At 30.0% G+C, this 26938-nt stretch overlaps 5 protein-coding genes and 1 pseudogene across 6 annotated transcripts in view; 3 read left to right on the forward strand and 3 right to left on the reverse strand.

Moving 5' to 3' along the window:
* Positions 1-609: 609 nt before the first annotated feature.
* Positions 610-6146, reverse strand: MKS88_001120 (annotated as a pseudogene). The gene is made up of 2 exons: positions 2600-6146; positions 613-2483 (listed from the first exon to the last, which is right to left on the reverse strand). Coding segments are annotated over exons 1-2 (5418 nt in total).
* A 1053-nt stretch (positions 6147-7199) lies between these two features.
* MKS88_001121 (ribosomal protein L13) lies at positions 7200-8014 on the forward strand (the record flags this gene model as incomplete). Its single annotated transcript, XM_067219779.1, has 2 exons — positions 7200-7288; positions 7465-8014. The coding sequence occupies 2 exons, from the start codon at positions 7200-7202 to the stop codon at positions 8012-8014; spliced, it is 639 nt and encodes a 212-aa protein (XP_067075051.1).
* Positions 8015-11910: 3896 nt separating this feature from the next.
* On the forward strand, positions 11911-16767 carry MKS88_001122 (protein transport protein SEC31; the record flags this gene model as incomplete). Its single annotated transcript, XM_067219780.1, has 4 exons — positions 11911-15676; positions 15906-15994; positions 16226-16575; positions 16734-16767. 4 exons carry the CDS (start codon positions 11911-11913, stop codon positions 16765-16767), a joined length of 4239 nt encoding a protein of 1412 aa, XP_067075052.1.
* Positions 16768-17969: 1202 nt separating this feature from the next.
* MKS88_001123 (T-complex protein 1 subunit theta) lies at positions 17970-19844 on the reverse strand (the record flags this gene model as incomplete). The annotated part of the gene is made up of 2 exons (XM_067219781.1): positions 17970-19595; positions 19728-19844. The coding sequence occupies 2 exons, from the start codon at positions 19842-19844 to the stop codon at positions 17970-17972; spliced, it is 1743 nt and encodes a 580-aa protein (XP_067075053.1).
* Positions 19845-21674: 1830 nt separating this feature from the next.
* Positions 21675-25040, forward strand: MKS88_001124 (RTR1 domain-containing protein; the record flags this gene model as incomplete). The annotated part of the gene is made up of 1 exon (XM_067219782.1): positions 21675-25040. One exon carries the CDS (start codon positions 21675-21677, stop codon positions 25038-25040), a length of 3366 nt encoding a protein of 1121 aa, XP_067075054.1.
* A 1569-nt stretch (positions 25041-26609) lies between these two features.
* MKS88_001125 (uncharacterized protein) overlaps positions 26610-26938 on the reverse strand; it is a gene marked incomplete at both ends in the record, with an annotated part of 2115 nt that continues 1786 nt past the window's right edge. The window contains one exon of the mRNA XM_067219783.1: positions 26610-26938. This exon is cut by the window's right edge and continues 1786 nt beyond it. Coding sequence (XP_067075055.1) covers positions 26610-26938 — 329 coding nt within the window.

Raw genomic sequence — 26938 nt, forward strand, 5'->3', positions numbered from 1 at the left:
ACAATAATGATTGAGCTTTATAGGGAAAAAATGAAGTTGATTTTTTATGTTAACCTTAAAATAGTTTGTTACATTATGCTGTGCCATATTATTCATTCATTTGTTCAATTATTTATTAATTCATTCTTTTAAAATAAATTTAATTTATAACTTCCAAAGGGAGTGTTGTGAAAAAGGTAAATCCGCAAATCTTTTTCACATTCAGCGCACACTTGCATATGTGCATGTAATTATGTGTGCACATTTACTAATAAATCAAAAGGAAAAACCTACTAAACATTTTTAAAGAACTAGTATTCGGCAAATAGGAACAAAAAAAAAAAAAAAAAAAGATAAAAAAAGAAAAAAAGATAAAAAGAAAAAAAGATAAAAAGAAAAAAAGAAAAAAAGATAAAAAGAAAAAAAGAAAAAAAGAAAAAAAGAAAAAAAGAAAAAAAGAAAAAAAGAAAAATAAGGTAATAAAGGAATAAAAAAATGAAGTAATTAAATAAATAGATAAGCATAATACAATAAAGAAATAAAAAAAAAATATAAATAAAGCAGTATGCGGAATATATAAATATATGCATACGAGATGAGGTCGAACTCTCCCCTTTCTCCATGTACATGTTAAAAAGTGGAGTTGTCACATATCGGAATAATTACGTTATTAAAATAATTCATAATTATGTTGAAATATCTATCATCAGGATTTAAGGGCTCATCATCATCACATCCAGTGTCTAGGTAACTACCAATATAACGACAAGTGTAGCTTTTACCTCCGTCGACATGACTATGGTCAGAATATTCTGAGGTAGAATGCCTCCCCGTCAAATACCCCCAATGCATATATTCTTCATATATTAGGTCCAAAATAGACAACTTTCCCAAATGATTGTTTAAATACGAAATGATTGCTAATATTAAGTCTTCATTAAAATCATCAAAAAAATGTTGCGGTTGGTATAATACTGCTACTTCTACTGCTACTTCTTTTTCCTTTTCTTTTATTATGCCATATTTCCTTAAAAAAATATTATAATAAAATAATTTATCATCATACACCTTCTCACAAAATAAATTTTTATCTATATTTACAACTTTTGCATCATCTTTTTCTGGAAATGTACAAGGACTATTGTAGTAGATCCCTAGCAGTGAGTTAAAATTTAACTTGGAATAGCATTTATAAAAATTCAAATACAAAATTTGAAATAGTGTTATCATTTCGTCTTTGTTAAGGTTGTATCGATTATAAAGGCCATTTTTTTTTATGCAAGTATCTCTATTTTGATTATATGATGAAGGATCAATTTTTGTGAAGCATTTCTTGCTTCGATCCTCACTAGTGCCCCCTTTACCACTGCATCTGTTACTGATCCTTCTATGGCATCTACTACTTTCACTATTATTTCCATTACTAACTCCACTGCTATCCCCACTATCATCCCCACCTCTTTCCGCTCCTCTGACCCAGTATGGGACTTTCCTTATTTGTACTTCCTCTATACAATGAGCTAATATTTTGTTAAAAAGGATACGTGTGAATGTCTCATCAAAATTCAGATTGACATCTATATTGAAATCCTTGTGTGAGCTAACCTTAAAAAATATATTTCCTTTCTCAAAATGCACACTCCTTTGCTCATTTAAGTATACATCTAGATATCCCTTTAAATACACATAACGCAATTTTTTGTTCTCTTTAGTTTGGGAGACTACTTCTTCATCGACTTTGATTCGTTCTGAATGCTTCTTACGTTTATTACACCCCAGATGTTTATCGTACTTTCCTTGCTCATTACATTTTTCACGTCCATTATATTTTCCGCGTTCCATGTATTTAATGTGTTCGATATGCTTCTCTTTGTTCTCTACATCCCCGACCTGTGCCATTATGTGCAAGCTGCTATTAATTTCACACACCTCATATTTTCCTTCATTTTTCATTCCATCCGGTATATATCCACTTTTTTCAGAACTGTCTATTATCCTTTCTCTTTTTTTCATATTTGTATTATGTGTACCTTGTAACCTCTTTTTAGGATATACTTCATGTGCACTATCATCCGCTTTTCCATCCGCTTTTCCATCCGCTTTTCCGTTGGCTCCTTTAATTTCGTAGTAGCGCCTTTTATTGTGCTGTCCTAATTTCTTCCTTTTGAATGACTTAAGTTTTTCTATATCCTCGTTAACCCTTTTTCGGATAAGAGCAGTGGTATCCACTTGCTTCTCGACCTGCTCGGGCTCCATGGGCACATCGCTTTTTTTCAGTTCAACAAAACTCTCTTCCGAGGTGAAATGATTTTTTATTTTTTTATGTTTAAAATTATTTATTTTGCTATGTAAGATTATTTTCAAAGGTTTCCTTTGCGCATTTGAGCTTTTCCCCTGATTGGGCTCCTCTCCATGTCTTTCCATTTTCACTTCCTTTTTATCATCTTCATTCTCTCCGCATTTATCCTCCACTTTCTCTTCCCCTTTTTTCCTTTTTTTTTTTTCTTTTTAAAAAACATCCTGAACAGTTCATGCGAAAGGAAAATTCGATATTTAACGCTAGACAGTTTGCACAAATTTCTCGTGATCTTCCTTATTTTACGCATAAAGAGTATCTTACAACTATTTCTATCATTTTTCCTGGATAAGTTTTTTTTAATTTCCCTTTCATATCTACAAAACTTTTTTATTTTATTTTGTTCAAAAATCTTTTTTTTCATTATTTCGTTTTCGCTTAGTGTTTGGCACGTGCCCCTTTGGAAGCCTCTCTGCAAGTCACTGTGAATTCCACTCTTAATGTTCTCTTTGATGGCTTTTTCTCTACCTCTTTGAAGAACTGTTTTTCCTTTGATGTGTTCATTCTTTTCTTTTATTTTATGAACACACACGCATGCACAACCACTGTCATTGCAGTGGCAACAATAGCCCCATTGGTCCTCACAACTCCGCGTAGTTATTACTATATCAGTAGCACAACGAATGTTAGTAGTACCAACACTGGTGGCAATACTGGAAGCAGCAGCAGCAGCAGCAGCAGAATCAGTACTGATTTGATTTTCCTCTTTTATACTCTCCTCCTTTTGTGCCTGTTTACAGTTGTGTGTGATCCCGCAATCATGATTCTTAATTGTATGATTAAGCACCCCGTTATGTAAATTTACAAAATCTTGCTTGTGTTTGTTTTTAGAGCTAACTTTACCTGACTGTTCATAATTTAAACCAAACTTTTCTAAAAATGGTACATAATTCTCACTGCATATGTTGTAATCTTTAATATGATTTTCTTCAAAATTACGAAGATATGAATAATCTTTCTTTAAATGAAGAGAACTTATGACATTGTAATTATACCCACAAGTAATATATGCATCTACTAACATATCACTACATGTGCATATTTTATGTAAGTGATTTATAAATTCTCTACATTTATAATAAAAATAAATCTTTTCCATTTTATCCATTTGATAACTATTTCTTTTGTTTATGCCACACAAGAGGGGTCCATATGAACGTGCTCTTTTTTCACTACATAGACTCTTTATAAACATATTACCATTCCCCTCCAAATGAAATAACTTGGAATAAGGGGAAAACAAACGACTGAACAGTTCTTTATCATCATTAACACTTAAACATAATAATGACAGGGAACTATAATTTTTAAAAAATTTAAAAATGGATTTACATATATACTCACCTGAGTTATGCATCTTTTCTGTCGGGTTTGTAAGGCAAACTTTATAATCTTGTTCATTTAAATGGTTGAAATAAAAAATATATTTCATATTATTGTAATGAGAAAAGGTGTAACCCTTTTCTTTATTTACATGCATATTAATACCTCTTTTTGTTCTTTCCTTTTCTAACGAAAAATTTACTTTGTACCTATTATGGCCTAATGTATTCTCTTCTCTCTCTTTCCTCTGATTATTCGTGTTCAGTTCGTCTAAATTAGCTTTAATTTTGTTTTGCAGTTGCTGGATTCGGATTTTTACCTTATCAACGTTAAAGTGCGCGTTTGTTTCGTTGCTGGCATGGCCATGCTTTCCCTTCTCCTGTGCTCTATTGCTGCTACTGCCAATGCTATTACTATTACTGTTACCACTGCTATTACTATTACTGTTACCACTGCTATTACTATTACTATTACTATTACTATTACCATTGCTATTACTATTACTATTACCATTGCTATTACTATTACTATTACCATTGCTATCATTATCATTTCTGTTAGTATTACTATGCACGCTGTGGGACGCTACATCATGAGTGTAATATGCGCATGCATTTTGACTGATACTCGTAAAATTTGTTGACACACTACCAGTATAATTGAATATTCGTTTCTCAATAAATCTGTCCTTTTTTGAATAAGATCCTCTATCGGCATAGGATGAAAACTTTTTTGCACTTCCTGTCCTTTCCCCTGATTCGAATCTCGCATCCAGTTGACCTTTGTAATGGCACAACTGGGGTCCACACTGTACGGACTGCCCTAGCTGCCTCTGTTCACAGGGATATAAACCATTCATTTTATGTATATCCCCTGTGCTGATGGTATTACACACGTTACTTCGACACCTACTACTGCATATACAGCCACAGTGTATGCCACAGCTAGTGCCTCCACCCTGCTCTGAAACGTTTAACGTGTATACGGAATGATTCGTAAGGTTATCAATCCTCCCACACTTGGTATTACCACCGTTATGTGAATAACTCAGCACATTGCCACTGTTCTGATCTCTGCGATAGGAATTTATATTCATGTAGGAGTGATTCATAGCGTTACAAAAACCGCTAGTATAATGCTGTCCATTTTTACGGTCATCACACGGTATCGCTGTCATCCTTCCGTTCATGGAACTGCAATTACTGTTATCATTTTTACCTTTATCAACATATACGGTAGAAAAAAAGGAGTTAACACCGTTCCTATGCAATCCTTCCTTTTTGCTGCAAACATTATTTACATCATTTTTTTCACTCCTATAATTTGATTCATCAAAATAAATATTATATGGGTAACTAAACATACTATCTATCATTGAATTTAAAATTTTATTATATTTTATGTTAAACTTAACGACATTCTTTTTTCTTATATGACAGAAATTTTCAAATTTAAAAAATTTATTTTTTAGCTTTTTTCCCTTGTCTTCTTTTATATTATGTTTCTTTTTCTCTTCATAAAAAGAGGAGGTATTATATTTTTTTTTTCTACCCACACTATTTGTAGTATCTCCTTCATTATCACTACTAATTTGTCTACTTGTAGCTCCGATCCCTTCCTTATGTGTGGTATGGTTTGAGGCTCCAACATTAGGCTCAAAAACGTCGTTGTTCTTCACAAAGGGGAAATCATTTACATTACTACTATTATCTTTTTTGTCAATATTACTACTATTATCTTTTTTGTCAATATTACTACTATTATCTTTTTTGTCAATATTACTACTAATATCTTTTTTGTCAATATTACTACTATTATCTTTTTTGTCAGTATTACTACTATTATCTTTTTTGTCAATATTACTACTATTATCTTTTTTGTCAATATTACTACTAATATCTTTTTTGTCAATATTACTACTATTATCTTTTTTGTCAATATTACTACTATTATCTTTTTTGTCATTACTATCACTTTTAAAATTTCCTTTAGTCTTCAAGTCTCTATCATCGGTACTTCCTATTCTTATTCTCCTCACATATGAAGCATCCAACTCTTCCCCATCAACGGAACTCAGACAGTTTGACGTTTTGTCATCATACAAATTACTTAGTGCCTCATTATAATCTTCGCTCTTTTTATCACATCTTACAAATGACATGAACTGTTCATAATTATTGCAATTATACTCATAAATGCGTTGTTTATCACTCCTTCCTTGTTGATTTTCTTCCTTCTCGTTTGAATTATTAACGAGGCACAAAATGACCTTGTCCACTTCCCCTTCGTAGTTATTCCAGGGTACCTCCTCTTTTAAAATAGCTGACTTTGATGTATTTAAATTAATGTCGTATTCAACTCTTACCTTGTTACAACAAGATTCCATGTGAGCTGGTTTTACCACAGTACTTCTTACTCCTCTATTTATTTCGTCATCTTCACAACATTCAACCACAGGATTATTTCCTAATTCATCCTGATCATTCATTTTATTTTAAAAAAAAAAAAAAAAAAAATTTCCATAAACAAACATTTTCTTTGTTATCCTTGCACATTTTGCATTCTTCCCTATGCGTTTATTTGCCAAATGGAAAAAAAAAAAAAAAAAAAAAAAAAAAAAAATTCAATATTCCCTTTTTTACTACTTAAGAGTACAGTAACACAGGAAATGGACTTTGTTATTCATTTTATTTTTCCTCTTTTTCTTTTTCTTCTTAAACTTCTTTTTCTTATACTTCTTTTTTTTCTTATACTTCTTCTTTTTCTTATACTTCTTCTTTTTCTTATACTTCTTCTTTTTCTTATACTTCTTCTTTTTTTCCTCTTTCCCCTGGGGCAAATTTTTAAAAGTTCGAATTTTCTTTAACAGTTCAGGTAAAAAGTTCACCTGCCTCAAAAAGGGATTTTTTTTAAATACCCACTAAAATGGGTCATTTTAATTTATTTTATTATTTTTTTTCTTCTTATTTTTCTGATATACAGTAGTAATTCTCGTTTTGAAGAGGGATTAAGCGCCTAATAAGTCTTAAATATGGTGCTAATTAAATACGAGCAAAGGTAATTTAAAAAAAAAAAAAAGAAAAGAAAAGAAATGAATAGTACTGACCATGTTAAGGTGCTAATTCATGCGAGTGCAATGAGATCTTCCCAATTTTGACTATCTCGCAGATTGTTTTATTTTATTTATTTATATATTTAAGTATCTATTTATGTTATTTTATTATTTGCTCTTATCTTTTAATTCCACGCAAAAGTTTGGTGCCTAAACGGAATTTACAAAACGGGAAAAGTGCAAAAAGAAGGAAAAGACTTTTTTGTATATTTCGTATGTTTATTTTTTTTTTATTTTTTTATTTTTCTATTTTTTTTTTTTAAGCAATATTATTCTAAAGGAGGGATTTACAGCCATTTCGCTGCTTCGTTCCGCCGTCCATATGTATAAGCATAAATATATATTCACACATACAAACGTACATACATACGTACATACATACGTACATGTGTAAATGTTAGTGAAGGTAGAAATGACGAAACATGAAACATGATAAGAAGAAGTGTGCTCAGATTGGCCGGGTATCCCAAGGCCTCTTTTCATGAACAGAATATAAACCCATTTTCAAATGTACAATGGTACGTTAAAAAAGGTGCAAACGAAAGGGAAAAATCTATTTGAGGGCGTTCCTTTTTTTTTTTTTTTTTCTATATCCTTCTTTTCGCCCTTTTTTATATTATATTATTTTATTTTATTTTTTTTTTTTTTTCCTTTACATCCTTCGCCCTTTTTTGTTTTCCTCTTCAATATAAAGGAAAAGTCAGCCCTTCCTGAAGAAGAACATGCCGAAGACAGACTTATTTGCAGAAGAGCACATTTCGAAAAATGCGATAAGTGTATTTGATAAGGAGAAAGGGAACTGGTTCGTTATTGATGCATATAATAAAAGCGTTGGTAGTTTAAGTGTGTGTATTAGCAAGTTATTACAAGGGAAATATAGAGTCGACTACAACTCGAATAGAGTTAATAGTAGTAGTGTAATTGTAGTTAATGCTATTCATGTGAAATTTTATGGACATACATGGGACACAAAAATTTATAAATTTCCAAGAAAGAGTTATTCAAAAGGTCACAAAATATTAACATGCAAGACTGTTTTTGCAAGAAATCCATCTATGATTTTAAATTTAGCTGTTAAACGAATGTTACCAAATAATAGACTAAGGCAAATTTTTTATCGTAAACTTTTTGTTTACCCAGGTGCACTACACCCTCATTGGGGAATACCCCAAGTTATAATTCCCAAAAAAAAAGAAGACAAAGATTCTGAACAAAGCAATGTAAAATCCTTTACAATTGTGTAAGGGGGAAGGGAGTGAAAATAATGGATACGCATACAAGCGAACGAACATATATATATATATATATATATATATATATATATATATATATATGCACCTTTTATGCGCGATCCCGTGGCACTGCTCCCCTGTCAGCACTTTCCCCTTTTTCTGTTTAATATACAAAAAGAATATATTGCACATGACATATACAGAAGGTATAAAATCTCATCACCAGATATTCTTCAATTACATTTTTCTTGTCTCATGCTTTATTTCATTATGCTGTTAATAGTAACGGGAATGTTTACCTTTTATCAAATACCTTTTCACTTGTTCTACGTATTTTATTCCTCTTATCTGGAGCGTTCCTCCACAAAAATAAAAGTTCATTATTTGGAACCTTTCTTCATATGCTTCACCATGCTTACCTTTTCATTTTACTTTATTCCATTTTGCTTTATTTCGTTGTACTTTATTTCGTTGTACTTTATTTCGTTGTACTTTATTTCATTTTACTTTATTCCATTTTGCTTTATTTCGTTGTACTTCATTTTATTTTGCTTTATTTCGTTGTACTTCATTTTATTTTGCTTTATTTCGTTGTACTTTATTCCATTTTGCTTTATTTCATTGTACTTCATTTCATTTTACTTTATTTCTTTTTACTTTATTTCATTTTACTTTATTTTATTTTACTTTATTTTATTTTACTTTATTTTATTTTACTTTATATTTTAATTTACTTCATTTTTTGTTTTATTTTTTTATTTTTCTGATATCATAAAATAAAAAACTTATAATGAACTTTATATGGGACACACTTTCTCTTCATACATATACGTAATTATTGCCCATGCACAAACATCCTACAAGCATATTATAAGATTGTCTTTTTTTCAGCGATTTCTTTGCTTCCATATACCAATTAAAAATAATCTAATGAACAGAACATAAGAGAAAACAAGTGAAAATAAAAGAAGCGGGAGGGTGGGAAAGACAACAAAAAGAGACAAAAAAGACTACAACAACAGTCACTATCAACTTACTGTACAAAAAGAATGTTTCTATTGCGTCTATTCACAGTATGCGCATAACCTTACGTATAAACGAATGCATGTATATTTGCATGAACATGTACATGTAAATGCACATTTAACCACACAACATTCTCGTATAAGCGTAAAAGCCATTTTGAAGTTAATATAATATAAAAGTGTTTTCTCAATTTAAGGTGTAAAAATGTGAAACAGTTATAATGCAGTTTTCCCCTTTTCGTTATGAAAATATTTCTGATATGAAATTACTCATCCTTTAATCTTTTATTTTTTTTATCATTTTTACATTTACTTTTACACTTACATTTGCAGTGTAACGAGTACAGTTATTTCACTACATTATTATATTTATATGTTCATTGGAGTTGTATATTTGTGTATAGATAAAGAACTAGCTATGCTGTATAAACTTTCCATGTTATATATTATACATTTCTTTGTTCCTCACACTTATATCTTATTACCTCATAGGTGTACGCATATATGCACATACATGTGCATAAACATATATATACGTATGTCATATGACTGCCCACTGGTTAACATATTTTTGTTGCTTTTTTTTTTTTTTTTTTTTCGTTCCCTTGTCACATGTTACAATACTCACATTAATGTGCATATAAAAAGATATATATGGGAGCAGTTACTCTTTTTTTTTTTTAAATTAGTTTCTATTATGCAAGGTTGTATGTAAAAAATGGAATATACGTAAATATATATATATGTATATAAATACGTGTGTGTGTGTGTGTGTGTGTGCCTGTATGTACGTTCCAAAAGCATTTACGCGTGAGCCAAAAATAGCGCATAACAAGGCAAAACTTTTTTTTTGCTGTTTTTATATATACATAAAAATAAATACATATTTATATATACATACAATTATGTACAAAAAAATAAACAAAACGCTAGGATCATATAACCAAAAGGGGTAAAAATGGAGCATATCAAATATCTGTACACACTATACTGTTCAGGAGAAAAAATGATTTAATAATATACAATATTGTACATAAATTTTTATTTCTCTACCGTTTAACAAAGACTTCAACAAGGGCATATACCACGATGTCCTTTTAGTTCGTACATTGTTGATTTTTTGTCGATTTTTTTTGTTTACTAATTTTTCGTTGATTTTTCGTTATTTCTTGTTATTTCTCATTTCTCGTTATTTCTCGTTATTTCTCTTTATTTCTCGTTATTTCTCGTTATTTCTCGTTATTTCTCTTTATTTCTCGTTATTTCTCGTTATTTTTCGTTATTTCTCTTTATTTCTCGTTATTTCTCTTTATTTCTCGTTATTTCTCGTTATTTCTCGTTATTTCTCGTTAATATTTTACTGATTTTATATTGATTTTTTTTTTATTTTACCAACATTTCCATTTGTAACAAATTAAACACGTACGCATACGTACATAAATATGTATATTCATTTATTTATTTATTTTGCTTAAGTATTTGCCTAATTTATGTACGCATTTATTTATTGCATTTGTGTCGTACTACATATTTTTATATTTACATTTTAATTTACAAATTTACTTTACGAATTTTACCTATTCATTGATGACAATTTTTTTTCTGTTTTATTATTTTTTCTTTTTTCCTATTTATATATATATATGTATATATATATATATTTTTTTTTTTTCTTTTTTCCTATTTATATATATATATGTATATATATATATTTTTTTTTTTTTTTTCTTTTTTCCTATTTATATATATATATGTATATATATATATATATATTTTTTTTTTTCTTTTTTTTCCATTATATATATATTTATATATATATTTCTCTGTTCAATTGTGAGAGGGTATACAAGGATAAATCAGAAATAATAGTCCTGAGTATAATAATAGTAATATGTATATGTTTATATTGAATTATGTTTCTTCCCATTATATAACCTTTTTTAATGAATTATTTTATATGTACGATATTATAAAGCCGAATAGGCTATATCTTGGATGAATAGTTTATTCCTTATTATATATATTATTTACATTATTATGAATATAATTTTCTTTTTTTTGGTATGCACATAAAAAAGAATACATGCGTACATTACGAATCATAGATTAGTTACAGCTTTTTTTCTATAAACATCAATGAGATTTTGAATATTCCCATATTGCATATTTATACACCACATATGTATGTATGCATATATATACATATTTGTATGTGTACATACCAATATACATACATTATATTTTTCAGTATACATATTAATATGCATACTTACTAAGCAATGTACATGTGCATGTACACGTACCTTATATGATGAACAATTTGTTTTTTATGCATTAACATTAAGCACATTTAGCATGTGGCACGTCTTTCCCCTTTTTATGACGCGTTCATATTTTGTATTCATTATCTCGCCCATTTGTATGACATGTTCATATTTTTTTGTGCTACTTCTCAAGCAATTTTTCATGATACATTCGCATTTATATGACGTGTTCATAATTTTTTGTACAACTTCGCACGCATTTTTTCATGGCATAGTCTCATTTGTATATGACACGTTCATGTTTTACCTTTTTAATTTTAATCTGTATTTTTATCCTTATATTAATATTAATTTTATTGTCATTTTTCTGCATTTTATTCTATTTTATTGCATTTTACTACATTTTACTTCATTTTACTGCTTTTTACTGCATTTTACTGCTTTTTACTGCATTTTACTGCATTTTACTGCTTTTTACTGCATTTTACTGCTTTTTACTGCATTTTACTGCATTTTACTTCATTTTACTGCATTTTACTGCATTTTACTGCATTTTACTGCATTTTACTTCATTTTACTGCATTTTACTGCATTTTTTTATGAAACGTAGTAGCGAAAAATGGCTTTGAAGAGCATAAACATAAGCGGAAACTTCGACTGGTGCCCCTTTGAGGAGCATAAAAACTATTTGATATGCTTTAATTCGCATAATTTGCTATACTCGAATAACAATAATTTGAACAATTATATATATTTACTAGACATAAACCTGAACAATGATATTCGAAATTTGGAGATTGTAAGTAAATTAAATTTCGAGGAGGCGTTAAATAGAGAGAGTGAAGGTGGGAAAAACTCAAACGGCAATGAATATATAACATGCTTCGAATGGATAAATAGTAGCAATTTTGTGGAAACAGAGAATGAGGATGAATTAAGTAAAGGGATAATAGTAGGTGGGTTGACAAATGGTGATATAGTACTGTTAAACGCTCAAAATTTGTTTGAAGGAAATAATAAAAATTATGAAAATTTTATATTAAGTAAAGTAAATGTACATGAAAATTCAGTAAATTGTTTAGAATTTAATAGGCATAAGAATCATTTAATAGCAACAGGTGGTAATGATGGACAATTATTCATTACTGATATTGAAAATATTTATTCTCCTACTTCGTACGATCCATATTTAGATAAAAATAATTTACAGAAAATAACTTGCCTGAACTGGAATAAAAAAGTATCTCATATTTTGGCTACTTCATCAAATAATGGAAATACAATTATATGGGATTTAAAAATAAAAAAGTCTGCAGTTAGTTTTAGAGATCCACATAATAGAACAAAAACATCTTCATTATGTTGGCTAGCTAATCAGCCTACTCAAATTTTAGTGTCATATGATGATGATAAAAATCCATGTTTACAACTTTGGGATTTAAGAAATTCTAATTATCCAATTAAAGAAATAATAGGACATTCAAAAGGAATTAATAACATATGTTTTAGTAGCATTGATACAAATTTATTGTTATCCTCAGGTAAGGACATAACTAAATGTTGGTATTTGAATAATAATAATTTTGATATATTTAATGAAGTTAACAATTCAGCTAATAATATTTACTCCAAGTGGTCCCCATTTATTCCAGATATGTTTGCATCAGTTACGAATATGGATACAATACAAATTAATTCCATAAATAATGGAAATAAAATGACAAGTAAGTATATCCCAAATTTTTATAAAAAAGACGCAGGTATTTGTTTTGGCTTTGGGGGAAAAATCTGCTGCTTTGATAATAATAGTATTGATGTTATGTCAGCCGTGTTACCTGATCATTCAAGTTCTTCAAATCTATCTGCACAAAGCTATGTAAATAAAAATATTCCAAATAGTAATGAAGATAACGATGGGACAGCAATAAACAGTAAGGGGAAAAACAACCTGCTGGAAAATAAATATGTAATAAAATGTCATATATATCCTACAGAAATGGAGCTAATAGAAGAGGCAGATAAATTTGAAAAGTATATTACTAGTGGTAATTACAATGAATTCTGTGCATGCAAAATTGCCAAGAGTGAAGATGACCATGAAAAGTTAACGTGGAAAGTATTGCAGTTGTTATGTACATCACAAAGATCCGACATTGTTAAGCAGTTGGGATATGATATGAATGAAATTCTTCAGAAAATTAAAGAAAGTATAGGAAAGCAACCAGGTTTTATTTTTAAAACACTGGTGGAGGAAATAAATAATGACAATTTGGCAAATAATAATATGGCGTCAACTAGTAATTTGGGAGCAGATAATAATGATAGCAGAAATGCGATGATAGGAAGCATGAACATGAACGGCATGGACATGATCGGTATGAACAATAATGACCCGACTCTTTCGTCCTCACCTTTAGGTGACAACCAGCAAAATTTTAATAATGAATCTTTTGATGTAGATCCCGAAAAATTTTTTAGGGAACTGGGGGAGAAGACAGAAAATGAAAAATTAAAAGAAACGACAATGGGTATAGAAAATAGAAATAATTCCGAAAAGGTAAGAGATAAGGAAAGAGTAGATGATGAAGATAGTGATGAAACTAAGGTTAAAGAGATGAATGATGAATTTTCAAATGAAAAAAGAGCAAGTATAAATAGTAATATGAGCAATGTTAATAACTGGAGTTCTGGAATAGAATCTATAATAAAAGAATGTGTATTGGTAGGAAATATTGAAACAGCTGTAGAATTATGTTTGCACAAGAACAGGATGGCAGATGCTTTATTATTATCTTCATTTGGTGGAGAACAGTTATGGTATAAAACAAAAACAATATATATTAACAAACAGAATGATAATTTTTTAAGAAATATTAATTACATTTTAGATGATAAATTAGATCATCTAGTTAAAAAAATAGATTTATCATCATGGGGAGAAGCCTTATCTATTCTATGTACCTATGCGATTAATAATTCAAATTTTAATGCATTATGTGAAACGTTAGCTAAAAGATTACAAAACGAAAAATTTGATATCAGAGCAGCATCTATTTGTTATTTATGTGCATGCAATTTTTCTGAAACAGTGGAGATATGGAATAATATGCCATCAACAAAAACCTCTTTGTTGAATGTATTACAAGATCTTGTAGAAAAAATGACTGTATTAAAAATGGTTATAAAGTATGATCAGTATAATCCTATAATGAATCAGAAAATTAATCAATATGCTGAATTGTTAGCAAATTCTGGAAGAGTAAAAGCAGCAATGACTTTTCTTTGTTTAATACAGGATGATCATTCTATGGATAGTCTTATACTACGAGATAGAATTTTTAATAGTGCTACCCATATACTATCACAACAGGTAAAACCTCCTATATGCCCTTTTCAAGTTGTTCATGTAAAACCGTCTGGAATAATGCACCAAACGCAACAGCAGTACCATCAGGGACAACCCTACAAATCAACGGGCATATTAATGGGTAGCAACGTAATATCCTCCAATCAATCAAATTTGGGTTCTAGTAAAAACCTGGGGGGCCCAGCTATGTCTTCCCCAATGTCAATGCAGAAGCAGCAGAAGCATCCCCACCAACCGCTTCAATCACTTCAACCACATCTGCAGCAGAAACATGTACCGCCTCCTCCTCCCTCCACTCATTTGGGTTATGGTCAGATGATACCACCTAACAAGTTTAACGCACCCGTTGTAAGTGGTTCATCTATTAATATATCATCCTCCTTTTCAGCGACAACAAATAAAAATTTTCCTCCATCAAACCCCAATACTGCAAAAACTCTGATAGGTACTATGCCTCCATCATATATGTCCACTGCTAGTATTCCTTCTCTTACAGCTCCAGTTGGTGCTTTCTCACCATCCTATGGATCAGTACCAAATTTTTCAAATTTGAATACTACTCAAAATATTATGAAATCTGAACAAGACAAGCAACAACAGCTTACACCTATGTTTACAACACAGTCGTATGCAAATATAAATAATAAAGCAGTACCAAATGCCAATGTTATATCTCCTCCGAATGTTACTTCACATGTAACACCACCTATGAACACAAATCATATAAACAACAGATCGAACTTTTCAAGTAATCAGAATATTGCAACATCCAATCCATTAAATAGAGGCACAACAGTCCCTTCAAGTGCAAATTTAATGCAAACAAATAATATGATACATCCCCCGGATCAGTTTGTGAAAAGGGAGGAGTGCATAGATCAATCTATGTATGGAGTTGTAAATGCTCCTTCCATGCCATCTATGAGTAATTTACAGACAAAAAATTTTCCGGGATCATTCCAGGATGGTATCAGCAGCGTTGGGTTCAGCCCTCAGTCCGTGAACCCCCCCGCGTCTGGTAAAAATTGAGGAGTAGCGTGCCGCATTGGGTGTATGTACGTGTGTGTACTTATGCATGTGTTTGTGCATGTATGAGTTTGCATGTGTTTACATATGTATACATATGTATACATGTGCTTACATGTGTTTACATATGTATACATGTGCTTACATGTGCTTACATGTGTTTACGTGTGTTTACGTGTGTTTACATTTGTTTGCGTCTTTTCGTTTGCCCCCCTTTTAAGGCGCCAACACGACCTCTCCAATTGCGGGAGCCCTGACGGTGACCCCGGGAATGCCTGTCCCATGGCCTATACCCACGACCACTCAGCAAGTAAGAAATTAAAAAGCATAGCCGCACATTGCACACATGTGCATATATACATATATATATATATATATATATATGTATATATATATATGTATATATATATATGTTTGTGTATATGCATGCATATGTATATGTTACTGCTCAAACAGGCTGTTAATCCAAGTTAAATATGTACATTTTTTCTTTTTTTTTCTTCCTCTTTCCACTGTTATTCCCTTCTCGCGCTACATTAAGCTCGGGTCAACAACCCAGTCAACGGCAAATGAAAACAAAAAAATACAGACAGCTACAAAAGAACAAAATGGAGTATTAATGAGTAGAGGAAATATTGAAAATATCAAGAAAACTATTAGTACCTTGTTAAATGCGTACACCGCCCAAGAGTCTATTAAAAAGAAGGCAGAAGACGTTTCGGTGAAGGTGCATGATCTTTTTGAAAAGTTGGACAACGGGGCTTTTAACGAACAGATAAATGAAAACATAATAAATTTAGTTAATTGTTTAAATGCTAATGATTTTAAAACAACTAACAGGATAATAGTGGACCTCAGTCGCAATCTATGGGATGGCAGCAATAAAGCATGGTAAAACTCAAAAGCAACCCTGAAACTAATTGGCGGCAAGCTGAGGGGAAATTTACACTGTACAGTTGTTTTACCACTTGTTTGTTTTATTACTTTATTGTTATATTTTTTATAATTTCATTTATTAGTGTTTCCTTTTTTTTTTTTTTTTTTTTCAGGATTATGGGATTGAAGTGCATCATCCCAAAGTGATTAGGGGGAGATCATCCAACCGAAAGTTACATAACATTTTTAATTATATTTTTTTTTTTTTTTTTTTTTTTTTTTTTCCTTCAATTTTTTCGTTATCTTTTTAAAAAGATATTTAACATAACAAAAAGAATTAAAACAAAAATAAAGCGAATCAATTCCCAAAAAAAAAAAAAAAAAAAAAAATTTTTTAATTTTTCGTTCGTAGAATGACGTATTATCGTATTAATTTACATTCCTTTTGTTAATTTTTTTTATTTCATTCAATTCTGTATCAACACTTGGAAAAAATTTTTAAAATATGCAAAAAAGGTTGTTATGTAGGTTTATTATGCATATTCCGCTTGCACAAAGAGGTAGATGTAACATACCCTCCACGTCCCCCCTCCGCACATCTAATCTTTTTAGCACTTCTTTTTAACGTTAACGTAAAAATGAATGGTGGAAAAACGGCGAATGGATCAGTGCGATGAAGTAAAAAAGACGTATGGTATGTATAGTTAGTCATATGACAAGAACTGATGAATTGTGATGCACCATGATGAAGCAAGTCCTTACACTCGGCGTTTATATTTGAAACAATAAAATAAAATAAATCGATAAATAAAATGGATAAGTATATATATAAATAAATGGATAAATAGATAGATACATAAATAAATAAATAAACAGATGGATAAATATGCAGATAAATTTTCGTATGCCATATGGAAACACCTATGCAACACCAGAACGCGCTACACCCCACAGGACACACCAATTTGTGGGCTCGAAGTGCATGGTGCGCAGGTGCCTCACTATATGGAGATTGGAGATAGGAGGAAGAGCTCTTCTAATCGAGCAACATCGCAGTACATTGTGAAGTGCAGTAATGTACATCGATACACCACTAAACACGGCTAAACATACCAAACACGCTATACACCGCTATCCAACTTTTAACCTTTTTTGTGGGGATGCATGCACAAAACTGAACTTTTTCCCCAGGCACGAAACATCTCTTCAAATTAAAAAAAAATAATAATAAAACAAAGGCGCATCATTCGGATTATTTTCCTCTAGATAAAGTTATCTCTTTTTTTTTTTTTTTTTTTTTTCCCTTTGTCATAAGGCACAGTTACATGTGCATGTGAGAGCGTCTATATGTATGTATGAACACACTGCTTACTAACGGATGGAGTGGTATCCCATCCTCCCTTCTCGCTTTAGAACGCGTCGTCATAGTCCGGGTTCTTGTCCCTCGGTTTGGGTCCTCCGGAGGGTTTAGCCAAAATGATCTGATCTATTTTAAGAATAGTTTGAACAGCATCAATAGCTAAATCGATAGCATACTTTTTGCATTTATAATTATCATATATATGATTATCCTTAGCAGAAGTGATGTGTGTGTATTTGTTAACATTTACGCAAGCTTCCGTATTCCCTTTATTATGTTCATTTGTAAGTTCGTTTATAACATCGGTGAAGTTATACCCACAGTTGGTAGCTAATATCCTTGGAATAACATGAAACGATTCTGCAAAAATTTTTACACTATAATTATCTACACCCTTTAACTCACGAGCATATTTTTTTAATCTCTCACAAAGCTGAATTTCAACACAACCACCACCATATAGAAACGAATTGCTTTTGATAGCATTTTTAACAGAATTGATACCATCATGTACACATCTTTCTACTTCATCTAGAAGATTATGTGTAGCCCCTCTTAAAATAATTGTACCTACTTTCTTATTTTTAGAATTAACGACAGTAACCTTTTTAGATGCTATTTCAGATACATATATAGATGATGCTGTACCAATTTCTTCAGGTTTTGGTACAGCTAACTTAACTAAAGACGATATATTCAATAATTTAGATAATCGCAGAGTTTCATATTTTGATGTAATTTTCAAAGTCATAATATCATTAGCATCACAGAAGTGTTGAGCTATATCAGAAATAGCACCATTAACAATAATAACATCTACACCTTGTTCTTTTATACTCTCAATTATTTTTTTCATTTGTTCTTCTTCCCCTTTTGTAAAATTTAAAAGTTCTTGTGCATTATGTAATAATACAGTTCCTTTAGTTTCTGTTGTTGCTGCTTCTAATCCGCAATTCAATATTATCACATTAGCGTTTTCCTTTTTTTTTACTATTCCATTTGTTTCTTTAGCTAACACCATACCCATCAAGAAATGAGAATCTACTAAGTTTCCCCCATTTAACTTTGACACTCTAATATTATCTACATCGAAATTCTCGATTTTTTCTGGCATTAAGGTACTAACACATTTAGCTACTAAATCAATTATGATATCATAATTGTTTGATAGATTTTTTGTTATCATAACTGACCTTATCACTTTCTTTATTTCATTTTCATCATAAACATTTTCTAATTCCCATGCAATCAATTCAGGAAAAACCCTTTCTATTTCATTATATCCTAACAAAAAACCTCTTAATATATCATTTATGTTAAATCCTTGTTCGATTAAAAAACTAGCCTTATCTAACATCTCAGTTGTTATTGTAAATACATAATTGGTAAAATCCCCATACTCATAATTCATTGTTTCTGATAATTTCTTTAAAATGTTAACAACAGGATGATTAATGTCTAAATCTTTTAAGATCGTTATGCAGTCACTTGACACGATTTTCTTATTGATATGATTTATTATTAACTTGTTCATGCATTTTGGTCCCAGTGATGTTTGAAGAATTGCACAGATCTCTTTGCATGCCTCTATGTTTTTTAATATAGCTTCCTCGTTATTCTTTACTATCCTGTAGCCGTCCTTTAGGATGGCGTTCAGCCCTACCTTGTTGGCAAACTGAGGGCAGGGAAAAAAAAAAAAAAAAATGAACGCATCTGGGTCTCATATGCACGCAAATAAGGGCATAAACACATAAGCTTGTCACACACACACACACACATGAACATGGACATATACATATGACCAGACGGACGGAATATAACTCCGCTTGGTCAACGAACTTATGGACCCTTTTTTAGGGGAAGCTTTTTCGAATCCGTAATAAGCATTTAGATAAATACTGCTTCGCTTCACACAGATGGACATAAAGACTGCACACGCACAATATATGTATAATCTTTATCGTGCAAAACATGATTACACGTGCTATTTTTCTTTATCATTTTACTCACCATGTTCGGCCGTCTGCGTGTGGAAGAGAATGTACGTGTGAATATACACGAGGATATGTATGTATATATATATATATATATATATATATATATATATCTGCTTGGAGTATACGTGGATCCTCCTATCCGTGCCGCCTTTGTGGTTAATAGGTTAAGAAGGGAAGTCTTAGTAGCCTTACTATTTACCCCGTTTTATGTTTTATATTAAGCCCTCCTTTTTTTTCTTTTTCTTTTTTTTTCTTAACCGTCCAATGTTACTGATATGTAGGAAGTGCTTATTTGAAAAAAAAATGCTTAAAATAAATTTTTTCTCTTTCTTTCCCTTGTTCATAAAATATGCGAACAAGCTTTTGCGCAAAATAAAAGTAAAAATAAAAACAAAATATAAGTAAAAATAAAAACAAAATATAAGTAAAAATAAAAACAAAATAAAAATATAAATAAAAGCAAAATAAAAATATAAATAAAAACAAAATAAAAATATAAATAAAAGCAAAATAAAAATATAAATATAAATCAAAATAAATGGTGTATACTTCCCTATGCTCAAATTTTTCCCTTGTATGTGTTATTTTGTCGTTCGAAATTTTTTAATTTTTTCATTTCTTGCATTTTTTGCTCCACAGATATTCGATTCACGTATATTTGACGTATTTTTATGTATCTGTAAAATTGTAAGTGTTTTATTTTATTTTGCTTTTTTATTTTATCCTCTTTTTGTTTTTTTATTTTATTATTTTTTTATGTTTTTTTTTTTTCACGCCCCTTTTACTTTTAGCGGACGAGTATACAATCTACAATAGGCCTCAACTGGGCAACACTGTATCACGGGCTTAAAATATTATGCTACATTTGCATTAGCATATGCGTTTACATTTATATATATATATATATATATATGTTTATGTTTATATATATATATGTTTATGTTTATATATATATGTTTATATATATATGTTTATATGTTTTTGTTTATATATATATGTTTATATATATGTATATGCTTCATATATTTTAAGGATATGCTCCCCTTTTTTTTTTTTTTTTTGTTTTAAATTAGTCCTGCGTTTGAATATGTCGGAATAATCGTTGATCCATAGGGGGAGTAACTAAATGAAAACAAAAATGAAGGATATTCGTTTGTTTGTTTGTTATTATATATTTTTTTTTTTTTTGCTGTTATTTTTGTAATCTTGAGTATAACGATAAAGGAAAAAATATATTTTTACAATATTTTTCTTCTACAAAGGCAACCTTTTCTTCGTTTATTCTTCATCTCTTCAATTAACTTTAGTTAACTTCACTCCAATTTACTTTTTTTTTTTTTTCTTTGTTTCATGTTTCTTTTTGTTTGTTCTTCTCATTATTAAATATTTCCTGTATGTTCACAATCATTTGTGCATGTATAGAAATAAGTGGGGATAATATTGCCTGTATATAAAAAATTATGAATATTTTTGCGAGTAGTTCTTTATTTTATTTTTTTTTTTTAATGAATATTGTAGAAGGGCTACAGGTGTAAAATAGTTTGATATGTTTTTATCATCTACAGATTTTGTGCATTTTTTGTAGCAACCCATGTGACAGGCATTGCATTAGCCCGCGTAGCACCCCTTTATCATCCTATATCCTCCTTTTTGTGGCTTCATTTTTTTTTTTTTTTTTTTTTTTTTCATACCCGCTTGGCGCTCTTCTTATTGTCCATTCTGCTCATGTATCACTCCTTTTTTCCAAGTCCCAAAAGATGAGTGCCGGGAAAGACGTAAAATTGTTGTTTGAACGGGAAAGAAAGATAAGCAGCCTGGCCAGAATATACCATAGGAAGCTAGAAACACTGCTCATCTATATAAATATACCAAGTAAAAAGAAAGGCACCATTAGTTTTGATGATTTTTTTAATATAAATGAAATATGTTCATACATAAATACTATACATAGTGTCGAGTCAGAGGAAGTGGGGAAGAGATATGGGAGTGATAAGAATAATAGAAGAACAAAAAAGAAGGATGACAGTAGAGGCGAAAGTGCTAACACATATGGTAGTGATTATAATGTGCAAAATAATAAAGATGGAATCAACTCAACTGATGAGGAAATACTTAGCGATAAGAATACTAATAATACAAATAATGATGAAAACGATGTAATAATAATAAAAACAGACACAGATATTTTTATAAAGAATCTTCTCATATTTCTAAACAATTTGATTGTTCTTTATTTTTCAAGAAGTAACCTAGTTGATGTATGTATTAACAGGAGAAGTTACAACAAGTGCGGCTTTTATGCATGTGATAATATTTTTCTAAATAATTTAAATAAAAGCAAATACAAAATAGATATAAAAAATAAAAATATATACTTGAGAGAATATTATGATTTATTTTGTTCAACAAAATGTATGAATTTTAATTTATATCTTTTAAAACAGATAATTCATAATAGCAGAAATTCTACAGAAAGTATAAACTTAAAAAAAAAATGTCAATTGATACATATTATGTTCTTAACCTTTTTTCCTTTTTTTAAATTTCATGATATAACATATTTATTTAATAATATTGATAATTTAAAAATTGTCAATAATAAAATATATATACAAGATTATGGGAAACAGTTAAATATAAATGAAAAAAGAGGAAATGAACAACAACCTGTTCACCAAAATTTAGGACAAAATGAAAAAAAAGGGAATACCTCAAACCAACACAATGATCATACTCACTTGAACATGCTAACTAATCCAGATAGCGTATATATCGAAATTGTTGAAAAGCAAAATGACGATATTGCAAATGTAAAGGGGAACAGTACTGTCGTGGTGAATGGGCATATTGAAAGGGGTGCACATCAAGGAAAGGAACAGATCACAAGTGCAGCGGGAGCATCCAACGGAACGGGGAAGCGCATCGAAAGTGAAGCGGCACTGGAAGCGGCAAGTGAAGTGGAAGACCTAGAAGGAGACCTCGCCACTAACATAGGCGTGAATGTACCTAAGATGAACGAAATTATAGTAGAGCCCCCATTGAGTCGGAATAACAGTAACAGCAAAACATGCAACGAAAAGAAAGTAAGGAAAAGCAAAAATGTGAGCTTCAACGAGGATATAAAACTTTTTAAATACCATAAAGATGAACGAGTAAATGAATACACCATTGGTAGAACATGCTTGGGGAAAGATGCAAAAGAGGAGAACGTAATGATAAAGCTAGGGGGAAAATTAAAAAATTGTAAATATCTCGAATTTGAAGAAAATTCTAATATTTTAACTCAAACATTTTTCAAATTTAACGAAAATATGTGCAATAAATTAATAGAAGAAGTGGATAGAAATTTGTTCAAATCAACAAAAGTAAATGAAACGGATCGGAAATGGAATAATAAAGAGCTTCCAAAAAAATTTAGCAAATTATTATTGCCTTCCAAAAATGAGAAAGCGGTAAATAGTAACAAACATGACAGTAACAATTCCACATGTACTGTTAATAAAAAAGAGAACCAAGAAATAAATGAAAATATCAATGAAGGACTAAATAACAAAATTGATGATGTGATAATAAGTAAAAATGACAGTGATAACATGAATGAAAAAATTTGCAATGAGGAGAAAACTGATGGAGATGAAGAGGCGTTTATCAAAATTTCAAAAACTGATGAAAGAGAAAAAAAAAAAAATGAAAATATTACGGATGATGAAATGAATACAATTTGTGAACAAGTCAGAAATGGCACGTATGTTAATAAAAAATATTCATTTGATAATATATTACAACAAACAAAATTAGATGAATCAAAAATTATAGGATTTGATTATGGAAAAGAAGACTTTATAAAAATTGCTTCTCAAAAAATGAACGAAATTAATTTAAAACACGATAAAGAAAAAAAGGAAAAAAAAATTATTTTATTAAATACGTTAAATGAAAATAAAATATCAGTAAGCAATAATTTACACACACGTAGTGAAAATTGCAAAGATACTTATCAGGATGGAAGTGCGAATGAGGAATTAATGATTGAGGAGAAAACGAATGATGAGAAAACGAATGATGAAAAAACGAATGATGAAAAAACGAATGATGAAAAAACGAATGATGAAAAAACGAATGATGAAAAAACGAATGATGAAAAAACGAATGATGAAAAAACGAATGATGAAAAGTTGCAAACAAATGGGAATAAATGTTCCTACTTTAATGAAAACAAAAGAGACTATGATGAAGTAGTCACAGGCATATGTGAAGCAGGGGTGAACAATACCGAAATGAGGAGCAACAATGACAAGGGGGAGCAGAAAATGAGTATTGATAACGAGGACGAGGAGGAGCAGAAAATGAGTTCTGACATTGACGAGGAGGAGCAGAAAATGAGTATTGATAACGAGGACGAGGAGCAGATACAACTACAGAACTTGTTAATGGAAAAAAAGAAAAAAATTAGAGAGGAATATATTGAAAAGTTTAAGACCAATTTCCCATCGCTTTTTGGAGGCTTATATATAGACCAGAAAAAAAGTGGTAAATGTGCTAACAAGGTGGATGATGGAAAATTGTGTACAGACGAAATACGAGATGATGAATTGCGGGATGACGCAAAATTCGGGGAGGACACAAAGGGACCGCAAAAATGCAATAACAAATACGTATACAGCACAAGTACAGGTAGTGCTTACGAAGATATGTCTTTGTATATAGTTTTATGGGATATATTTACAAGTAACATTTCCAAGTATACTGTTCACTTCTTTCAGAAGAGTGAACTTATTATTCCAAAATCTTTAAATGAAGTTGAAAGAGCAAGAAAAAATGAATTTTTATATAATATTTCTCAGTATATGCCCATATATATTAATTCCATTTCGTCCATTATTTTAAATATCTGTAGAACTTTTTTATTTCATAAACCTTTATTTCCTTTCAAAAAAATAATATATAAATCAATCATATGTGTTATTGCAAGTGCAATTATAAAACATAAGGCAGAATTAATTCCTGCATGTGAATTAAAAAATATTAAGAAAGCAGAGGATTATTTAAAATTTGAAAATAATATTGACGAAGAAGAATTAAATGAGTTGTCTGTGCTTTTTTTTCAGAACAATTTCTACTAATATAAATTCTGTTGGAAAGGGGGAAAAAGGAAAAAAGGAAAAAAGGAAAAAAGGAAATTATAAAAGCATACATAAAACTCTTTTTTAACGACAAAACGTGCACATAACGAAGGTGCCTTATTTTATTTATTTTTTTTTTTTTTTTTGTTTTAATACTGATTTGAAGTTTTATTGTGTATAAATTGCTTTTTACGATAATAAATCGGTAAAAAAAAGCCTTTGTACGCGTTATACCTTTTTTATCATTTTTATTAAGAAAAGTCATAAAGTAGCTTTTTTCAAATTATATACCTCATTTCGCGCATTTTTTTGCATAATTTATGCCTTTTGTGCAAATAACACGTGTGTACATATAACTCGTATGTACATATAACACCTATGTACATATAATACCTATGTACATATAACACCTTTGTACATATAACACCTTTGTACATATAACACCTTGTACATATAACACCTATGTACATATAACACCTATGTACATATAACACCTATGTACATATAACACCTATGTACATATAACACCTATGTACATATAACACCTATGTACATATAAATAACTCGTACGTGCAAATAATATGTACATATAGACATAAACATATTATAAATTTAATGCATTAGCCATATTCTGTAAGCCAACTCGTTGCTCTTACAGTTTTTACTAAATATAAAAATTTTTTTTTGTACTGTTATCTTTTTGCCACATCACTTATCACCAAAGTTTCACATGAGAAATGCAAAATATATTTAGAAGGAAATGTAAGTGCTTGCAACTATATCTTATGCGCAATTCGTTCGTTGTGCATGTATGCATTATATATATATATGTATGTATATATGTGTATGCTTTGTAATTTTTACAATAAATAGCTGTTTGTTCGATTCTATGTAGCATAGACGTTAAAATAAATCCATTTTGTACAATTCTTTTACACATTATTCCTGTGGTACAACGGAGGGAGATTGCTCGTAAAGCAACGACCATTTGAAGTGAAAAAAAAGGGAGAAGCGACCTTATACCTATACCTGCATTCACGCACAAACATATATGTATATATACATATGCATGTTTGTATGTATATATTTATACATATATGGGGGGGGTAGTACTTTCGTACACACAGCGCGCCCATATAGTTCATCGTAAATCAAAATGGTCCAGCATGAACTCTCAGGTGAAAATGAATAAATATTAGCGCAGCAAAAATTGTGTCTCCGGAAATAATATAGTTCAAATGAAGCTAATATTTAAACAAAATATAAGAGTAGGTAATTAATAAAAATTAACCATCTTTTCCATTTTTTTTACATAATTTTTTATACATTTTTTTTTATATTTTTTTACACACATTTTTATATTTTTTTACATACATTTTTATATTTTTTTACACACATTTTTATATTTTTTTACATACATTTTTATATTTTTTTACATACATTTTTATATTTTTTTACATACATTTTTATATTTTTTTACATACATTTTTATATTTTTTTACATACATTTTTATATTTTTTTACATGCATTTTTATACTTGTTTTTCTTTTTCTTCTTTTTCTTTTTATTCATTCATTGCTTGTACGGACGAAGTGCATCCAGTAGTTCACTATAAACAGCAAGAGCAATTTGTTTATAGGAATTACGCTATGATATATTCTTCCTTCAACGATAAATACAAAAGAAAAAAAATTGTTGAGCAGACATTCGAGGGATTTACCTCTTACTAACTGTTCCCCATTGTGGCTGTTTTGTTGTTCATTTTGAAAATTTGCACAATTTTTATCGCCCTCTTTTTTGTGTTCGCTTTTTTCGCTAGCTGTAAATTTTTTTAAAACTTGCAGATTATATAGCTCTTTTCCTGATGTAGTGATATTTTTTTCGCGCTCATTTTTTC

This window comes from Plasmodium brasilianum, chromosome 4, assembly GCF_023973825.1.
Source record: "Plasmodium brasilianum strain Bolivian I chromosome 4, whole genome shotgun sequence".
Lineage (NCBI taxonomy): Eukaryota > Apicomplexa > Aconoidasida > Haemosporida > Plasmodiidae > Plasmodium > Plasmodium brasilianum.